The sequence below is a fragment of the Pogoniulus pusillus genome, chromosome 18 (assembly GCF_015220805.1).
Source record: "Pogoniulus pusillus isolate bPogPus1 chromosome 18, bPogPus1.pri, whole genome shotgun sequence".
In the NCBI taxonomy this organism is placed as follows: domain Eukaryota; kingdom Metazoa; phylum Chordata; class Aves; order Piciformes; family Lybiidae; genus Pogoniulus; species Pogoniulus pusillus.
Genome location: NC_087281.1, coordinates 17,232,116 through 17,240,358, shown reverse-complemented (window position 1 = coordinate 17,240,358; position 8,243 = coordinate 17,232,116). Strand labels below are relative to the sequence as shown.

The window sequence follows — 8,243 nt, the reverse complement described above, 5'->3', positions numbered from 1 at the left end:
CTGGATGACGCATTCAGTGCCATGGTCTAATTGACTGGCTAGGGCTGGGTGCTAGGTTGGACTGGATGATCTTGGAGGTCTCTTCCATCTTGGTTGATTCTATGATCATGCAGTCATAATGAGGTAAAATGAGTTCAGCCTTCTCTCTAAATTGTAATAGTTATTTAGACTCATCTGAGGAATCACCTCTACTTTTTCTAAATGAAAATTGTTGCAAGCTGTATTATTCTGTCAGGCAGAGAATCTAGGCAGGACCAGGACCAATGAGGCTTTACATGTACATATGAGATAATAGCTTGACTTCCACAAGGGAGACTGTGCCAATGATTCAGAATTTATTAGGCCTTCTGCAGAAAAGTTGGGGCTGAGCTTCTCTCATAATAGTTTGGTTTTGAATTTCTAGCCACTAATAGCATCAGACTAATGCTTAGCCTGTCTTTTCCTGTTGACTGTCATCCAGAAGCTTTGTAACATCTTTTGTGTGTGTATTCTCTGTGCAAATGACACAGTCATTGCAGTCAAAGCCTGGAGCACAAGTAAAACAGAACACAAAATTTAGTAATTATTTTTGTTTGGATGCACATTCAATCTGAAGTGATAGTTTCACTTGAGATGCATTAAATGCCATCACCAGGTTACAAGGCTATGTGTTTTCCCTGTGTGTATTGTCTCTGTTCTGAAATCCAACACAGTAAGTAAGATACCAGTGGGACAAAGTAGTTATTTCTTTACTCCTAGATACTAGATACGAAGTAAAGGATAGCTTTTCTACTTCTATCTTCCAGTGCTATACAAACTGCTCTTCTACATACTATTCTCATTGTTTAAAAAACAATCTTCCTTCACATTTTAATTGGATTTTGCATATAGGAGAAAATGAAATACACATTTTTGTCTTTGTGATGGTTTGGGTGTTACCCACCCACCCACCCACACTTTGGAAATCACCCAGACCAGACTCAGATGGCTCTGAAAATTGAATGAAGCTTATTATTTACAGCTTAGCACAATATACAAGGAGATATGTACAGTATATACAGAAATATACAAGTTAAAAAGTAATACAGAAACACAACAGTCCTCACAGAAACCTGAGTTCCCAGGAGGGGCTCCCAACTGCCTATTACCCCTTGTCCTGTAATTACAAGACCTTGTAAATAGTCCCTCCCCAGCCTTCCTGTATGTCCCCTTCAGGTACTGGAAGGCCACTATAAGGTCTCCTTGAAGCCTTCTCTTCTCCAGGCTGCAGAGCCCCAACTCTCATAGCCTGTCCTCATAGCAGAGGTGCTCCAGCCCTCTGGTCATCTTCGTGGACCTCCTCTGGGCTTGCTCCAAGAGTTCCATGTCCCTCTTATGTTGGGGGCTCCAGAACTGCACACAGTACTCCAGTGGGGTCTGACGAGAGCAAAGTGAAGGGGGCGAATCACTTCCCTTGCCCTGCTGGCTGCACTTCTCTTCATGCAGCCCAGGACATGGTTGGCTCTCTTGGCTGCATGTGCACACTTCTGGCTCATGTTGAGCTTTTCATTTTACTTAGTGCTACAGTGAATGTTTAAGTAGAAGTCTATTTATATACCTTTTTGACCTCTTGCAGCTCTCTGTCATTGCAGAGAAGTCCTGGTATTCTTGCTGGATCAGAGACTCCATTCTTGACAGACAATAAGCATTAGGATATAAGAAGGGTATTTTGATAAAATGTATTTTAAAAGGTTTAAAAGCATCATATTTTTCATATGGCTACATGACAGATGGTTGCTTTTTTTAACTAGTCACTTTCTGTGATGCTGATATTATTCTGTTCTGTTCTCCATCTCATTTTTTTCTAAGTTACAAATTGGGATGAAGAAAAGTGTTCACACTTCTATATAAACACAACTTCACTACGTAATTTCCTCTGAGGTATTTTTTTTTCTGTCTCATTGATTTAACAGTTCTAATAATGGGACACAAAAATGGATTAAGGTAACCCTAGAAATACTCACAGTTTCTCTTACCACCAGATCTAGCAGGATCCTGAGAAATACTGTTTCTCACACACTTCTAGCCCTGCTCCAGGCAGTTACTAATCTGTTACACTGCTGCAATATAATGGTACATAGCAGTATCTCTTCTGTACTGACCAGGACGCTGGCCAAGTGTTAGCACATCCCCACTCTTACCCAGCTGTTGTCCATTACAGCATATGAGTTACCAAGGAGCTTGTCCTTTTGTTGCCCTGTAAGATCTCTGCATGAGAGAAAAAAGAAGGGATTCGTAATTTTTTGTACCCTGTGATAAGGCCGAGGGTGAGATACAATATGTCCTTCATGTGCATCTCTTCTTGAGAGCACCTAACAACATCTCAGAGCTAGTCTCTTTCTGTAGAAAGTTCTGCTGCAAAACATATCTTTTTGGAAGTAGTTCTTGTGTCTTGTGACATCCTTAATGTACAGACTCCTGTAGAATTACAGAATGAATCTCATCATGTTCTGCTCTAATGAGCAATGAACATCAAGTTCCAAGACAGAGTGATTTGAATTTATGATGCTCACTCCATGATCTTCCTGCAAGTCTTGCCTTTGCTTGTGACCCCCTGATTCCCATGACCTTATCTCTATAAAAAAATGCTGCTTCTCAGCAGACCTCAGTTCTTCTCTTTCCTGTCATTATCCCAAATGCTCAGTTCTCTCCAATTTATTACCACATGCTTACTCTGTCCTTTGATCTATCTACTGGAACACTTTGTCATCTTTGGACAGCAGATCATCATGAGGAGCAGAAGGCATTATTTTCCTTTCTCCACTCATGCCAGCAAAGGGGGCATTAACTCCCTTTTCTCTGTTATAGAACCTGGGATCAAGTTTGAGAATGTCAGGAGAGAGTATCTGCATCCTCCTTTTCCAAATTTCTCTGGAAATGAGCAGGAGAAGTTTTCAGATAGATGTGTATGTACACTTGTGAGCTATTTGAGTGCTATATGAAGGTAGAAACGCTGGTCAAAATCTGTTTGGCTTCTTGTCCCATGATCACATGCATAATTCATCCTTAACATCTGTTATTTAGTAATCTGACCCACCTAGTACTGGACTAATCAAAGCTCTCTCTTTCAACTTCCACCATCCTAATCTGTTTTTCTGAAAAAGAAGACCTCATAGTGAGTAAATATTTTATCTGTTACTTGGTTTCATGGATTCTTTTAGTTATTTCAGTCTCTTAGTTATCTGTACTCCTCAAACTTGTAATTCCTCCATCTGTTTGGTAGCACTCCTCAGGTATTTGGAGACACTCCATACCTTTGATGGAAGGTGTTAATTAAATCTCCTCCCTGTTATCATGTATCCAAGTACAGATGTTCAGCTCTTTAACAATTCCTTGTATATCACACCCTCTGGTCCTCTGATATTTTTTATTTCACTCTGAATCCACTCCAATGGTGAATTTGCTGTGAGGTCTCTGATCTCCCAAGCAGTCTCTGAAGAAGTAGTGTCGTTATATCCCTTTGTAACTTACCTCCTGGTAACACAATAAAATCTTCTCCTTCGTTGTACAGGATCTCAGTGACCATTCTGGAGATGTTGCTTTGTAAACTGCTGCCATATCTGATTTATGATTCATTGCAAATGTGATGTTCTTTGCTGTATTCTGAAAGACTAGTCTCAATGGAATGCTAGCTGGTGATATTCCAGTCTGTGTCTGAATAGATTTCGTCTCTTAAATTTTGCCCCTTTTTTGTGGTTCTCCCTTCTGGCTCATTTTAGCAATGAATATCTTCCAATTAACCACATGGTATGTAAGAATGTCCCTTTTCTGTCCCTTTCGAAGGTGCTAGAAAGGACACCTAGAAATATTTTTTGTTTTAGGACTAACAGTTCTCATTAGTCCTCACAGTGGGATCCACATGCAAGGTAAACTTGCTCAACCACAACAGAAATACTATGATCAATAGACAAAACAATCATAGAATGGCTTGGGTTGGAAGGGATGTCTAAAGGTCATCTAGTCCAGCTCCCCTGCAGTAAGCAGGGACATCCTCCACTAGATCAGGTTGCTCAGAGCCTTGTGGAGTCTGATCTTGAATATATCCAGGAACAGGGCCTCAACCACCTCCCTGGGTAACCTGTTACAGATTTCCACCACCTTCATGGCAAAGAACTTGTTCCTAACATCCAATCTAAATAATCTCTTCTCTAGTATGACTTCTCATCACCTTATCATTACAGACCTTTGTAAATAGTCTCTCTCCATACTTCTTGTAGGCCCCCTTTAGGTACTGGGAAATTGCTATTGGATCTCTCCAAACCCTTCTCTTACCTAGGCTGAACAACCCCAGCTCCCTCAGCCTGTCCTTGTACGAGTGGTGTTCCAGCTCCCATCATTTTCATGGCCCTCCTCTGGATGCACTTTGTCAGGTCCATGCCTTTCCTGTACTGAGGGCTCCAGAGCTGGAGACAGTATTGTCAGGCTGACAGGTTAGTAGTTTTCAGGTTCCTATTTTTACCTTTTATAGATGGATACAATGCTGCCCCCTTCTTGTCTTCATCCAACTGCCAGGACTTATCAAATGCTATGGAGAGTGGCCTTGCAGCTTCATTAGCCAATTCCTTCAGACCTGTGGGATGCATCTCATCAGATATGATAGATTTATGTATGTTGAGGTTCCTCAGGTGGTCCTGATCTTGATCTTCCCTTACAGTAGGAGGGAGAATCACAGCATAGTGAAAAACAAACAAAGGATGTACCACAGCATGGTTTTTACTCTATTTTAAATACACAGATGCAGATGGTTCTTCAGCCTTCATTTCAAAGCCTTCAAGACAATTTAAAATTTACAATATTTGGCTTCCCAACAGATCTCATCTCCCAAATTCTGGACATAATGCTAGAAAATCATCTGGATCTGACAGAAAAATGTTATCCTCTGAGAGTTTTCTTCTTGTCATACTTACCCTCTCATTGAAGTTGACTTACTAAGGGAAACCATGGCTCTGGAAAACTTCAAGAAACAGAAATTACATTTTCATTTCAAAAATTGGTATGTGGGATTCTGGAGGTGTTATTCTGTGGAGCTGCATTGCGCAAGCACATCTTGCCTTTGGCTTCTGCAAGTTTGGAAACAGGCTTGTGCTGGACAGAAAAGGTTGTAATAGGAGAATGATCTCCTATAGAAGGCAGTTGGTAGTACTCCAGTGTACAGACCTAATGTAGGTGGGGAGATGGTTTGCTTAACTGCTTGTAGTTTAAGTATTCATTTATCAAATTAAGAGAAAGATAGCACAGCTGAGTATCTTGAGGTGTCCTTGTGGATATGATTATACTCAGATATGCTGGTGACTCAACCGAGAGTGCATTCATAGCAGTAGTTAGCTAGATATCCCTAAATCCCACCATTTACTTTATTAAAGCCTCTGAAAACATGGAGGGAAGTTGCAGGCAAAAGCATGGCAAGAGAAGATTGTGTGGAGAGAAGATTTATTTTCCTCTCAGACCACCCTGCTACTTGTCTCAACAGCTGTTTCCACTGAAACACAGAAGTCAATTGGAAATAGTTGCTAGTAATAATAACAGTTACTAACTACACAAGTGCGTTTATCTTTTTTTGGGTAGGCATGGTTGTAGCTCTACCCTGCCATGCCTTCTGCTCTTGCAATTTGCCACATGCACAATTATGTTTCCTTACAAAAATGTGGTGCAGGTGCTTAAAGAAATCAAAAAGGCATGTAAAAAACAGGGGGGCAGTGTTCCAGCTGCCTTTCCTTGGGTGATTTTCTGGTGTAAACATTCTGTGGAAATAAAATGGCATAGGCTTAAATGTCACAATCTGCACTCTGAAGCTTTAGGAAAGAGATGTGGCATACAGCCCTTCTTCAGATGCTTCCCAGTTTTTTCTTGTGAGCAATACTAGGCTATACAAGAAGACTGGATCAGAAAGAATGCATTTAGTTATCATAGAATCAGTCAAGGTTGAAAGGGACCATAAGAATCATCTAGTTCCAACCCCCCTGCCATGGGCAGGGACACCCTACCCTAGATCAGCCTGGCCAGAGCCCCACCCAGCTGGCCTTAAACATGTCCAGGGATGGGGCCTCAACCACCTCCCTGGGCAACCCCTTCCAGGCTCTCACCACTCTCATGCTGAACAACTTCCTCCTCATGTCAAGCCTGAACCTCCCCATCTCCAGCTTTGCTCCATTCCCCCTAGTCCTGTCCCCCTGATATCCTGAAAAGTCCTTCCCCAGCTTTTTTGTAGGCCCCTTCAGATACTGGAAGGTCACAATAAGGTCACCTGGGAGCCTCCTCTTCTACAGACTGAACAGCCCCAACTCTTTCAGTCTGTCCTCACAGGAGAGCTGCTTCAGCACTCTGAGCATCCTAGTGGCCGTTCTCTGGACACACTCCAGCATGTCCACATCCTTCTTGTAATAGGGGATCCAGAACTGGATGCAGTACTCCAGGTGGGGTCTCACCAGAGCAGAGCAGAGGGGGAGAATCACCTCCCTTGACCTGCTGGCCACACTTCTGATGCAGCCCAGGCTCTGGTTGGCTTTCTGGGCTGCAAGTGCACACTGATGGCTCAGGTTGAGCTTTTCATCCACGCGCACCCCCAAGTCCCTCTCCTCAGGGCTGCTCTCCAGCTACTCACTGCCCAGCCTGGATTTGTGCTTGGCAATGCCTTGACCCAGGTGCAGGACCTTGCACTTGTTCTTGCTGAACCTCATGAGGTTTGCTTGTGCCCACCTCTCCAGCCTGTCCAGGTCCCTCTGGATGGCATCCCTTTCCTCCAGCATATCTGCTGCACCACACAGCCTGGTGTCATCAGCAAACTCGCTGAGGGTGCACTCAGTGCTAGTGCCCATGTTGCCAGCAAAGATGTTGAACAAAACTGGTAGCAGGACTGATCCCATATCTCTTTCCTACATATCTCATATCACAAGTGAGTTTTTTATTTAAGGATAACTTTATTTGGCTTTATTTAGCCAAATGCACTGATGGTATTAGTTTATAAAACACATCCCAGTGTATGTCTTCATTTCCCTGCAGTAATAGGCAGCTGCTGTCACAATTGCTTCAGAAGACAGTACAGGGAGTCAGTCTTCTTTCTGTTGATTTTGGTACTTTGGTCTGTTGTTGGCACACTGGTGGAAAGAGGTTGTAGCTGCTGGGATACCTTTTGAGTAATGCAGAAACCTCTCTGGTGCTGGGAGCCAGCCGTGGCTGTGCGAATCCGGCGTGCCCCAGCCCCGCACCGGAGTCCCTCTCCGCGCCGTTCGTCCCGGGGCGCCGCTGCTCCCGAAAGCCGTCGGGGCGCACCAGCGCAGCCCTCCCTGAGAGCCCGCTCCCCGCCGCCGGCTCTCCAAGGCTCAGAGGCGAGGGGAGAGTCCCCCTCCCCTTGTGCCCTGGAGATCGGGGCTGTGGGAGCAGGCTCCAGGGGGTCCCAGTGGAGGGCAGGGCGGAGCCGCGCCCGTGGTGCTCCGGTGGGGCCTGCTCTCCCCCAGCCCAGCCATTGGCCACGGCACCGCGCCCCCGCCTGCCGGCCTGGCCCGGCCGCCCTGCTGCCCGAGTTTATAGCAGCAGCACGGCGCCGCCGCGCTCGCAGCTTTGGGGATGCAGGACGCGATGAGCTACCAGCGCTGGGTGCTGCTGGCCCTAGCGCTGCCCATGGCGCTGCCTGCCCAGCGGCTGTCGTTGCTGCCGCACGGCCAGGATCGCGGCGACGCCGTGCTGGACCTCGGGGACGATGCGCGCTCGGCTGCGCTGGAGCTGAGCGTACCCCTGCACTTCTACGGCGCTGCCGTCCGCTCCCTCTACGTGAGTGTGGGGCAGGGAGGGTCGGAAAGACTGCTAGGGACTCCCCCGGAGACTTGTCGCCTCTCGCCGTAATGCTTCCTAGCTCTAGGCGGTTGAGTAGTGATGCTTGTCGGTTTTCACGTCGGGGTTGTGAGCGACGTGGTCAGAGGTTGGTCAAACGCACCAGGGTCTCTCGGGCGAAGGAAATCCACATGCAGAGCGACTGCAAGATTTGAGCTGCAGGCAGACAGACCTCAGCCATGTGTGTGTGTGCCTCATGGCTGACTCTGCACCCCAGAGTTGTGTGTGTGTGTTTATAGCTAATGAAGGATGTGTTGTAGTATATGAAGGTGGGATTGAAAACAGATTGTCTGGAGCAGAGCTGCTCAAGAGCAGCCAGGAAAAAAAAAGAAAGTTTTAAATGGCAGAATGCCTGCAAAAGTCTGCAACGGTACTGTCTGTTTTGTCATTGTATCTTT

General features: G+C 45.5%; 1 protein-coding gene across 2 annotated transcripts in view; it reads left to right on the top strand.

Annotated features, from left to right (window-relative positions):
* The first annotated feature begins 7,568 nt into the window (after positions 1 to 7,568).
* The window catches only part of NID1 (nidogen 1), a 49,166-nt gene continuing 48,491 nt past the window's right edge, over positions 7,569 to 8,243 (top strand). For both annotated transcript variants that reach the window (XM_064158580.1, XM_064158579.1), the window contains exon 1: positions 7,569 to 7,785. In XM_064158580.1, coding sequence (XP_064014650.1) covers positions 7,582 to 7,785 — 204 coding nt within the window. In that variant the 5' untranslated portion in view covers positions 7,569 to 7,581. The remainder of the gene's footprint in view (positions 7,786 to 8,243) is intronic.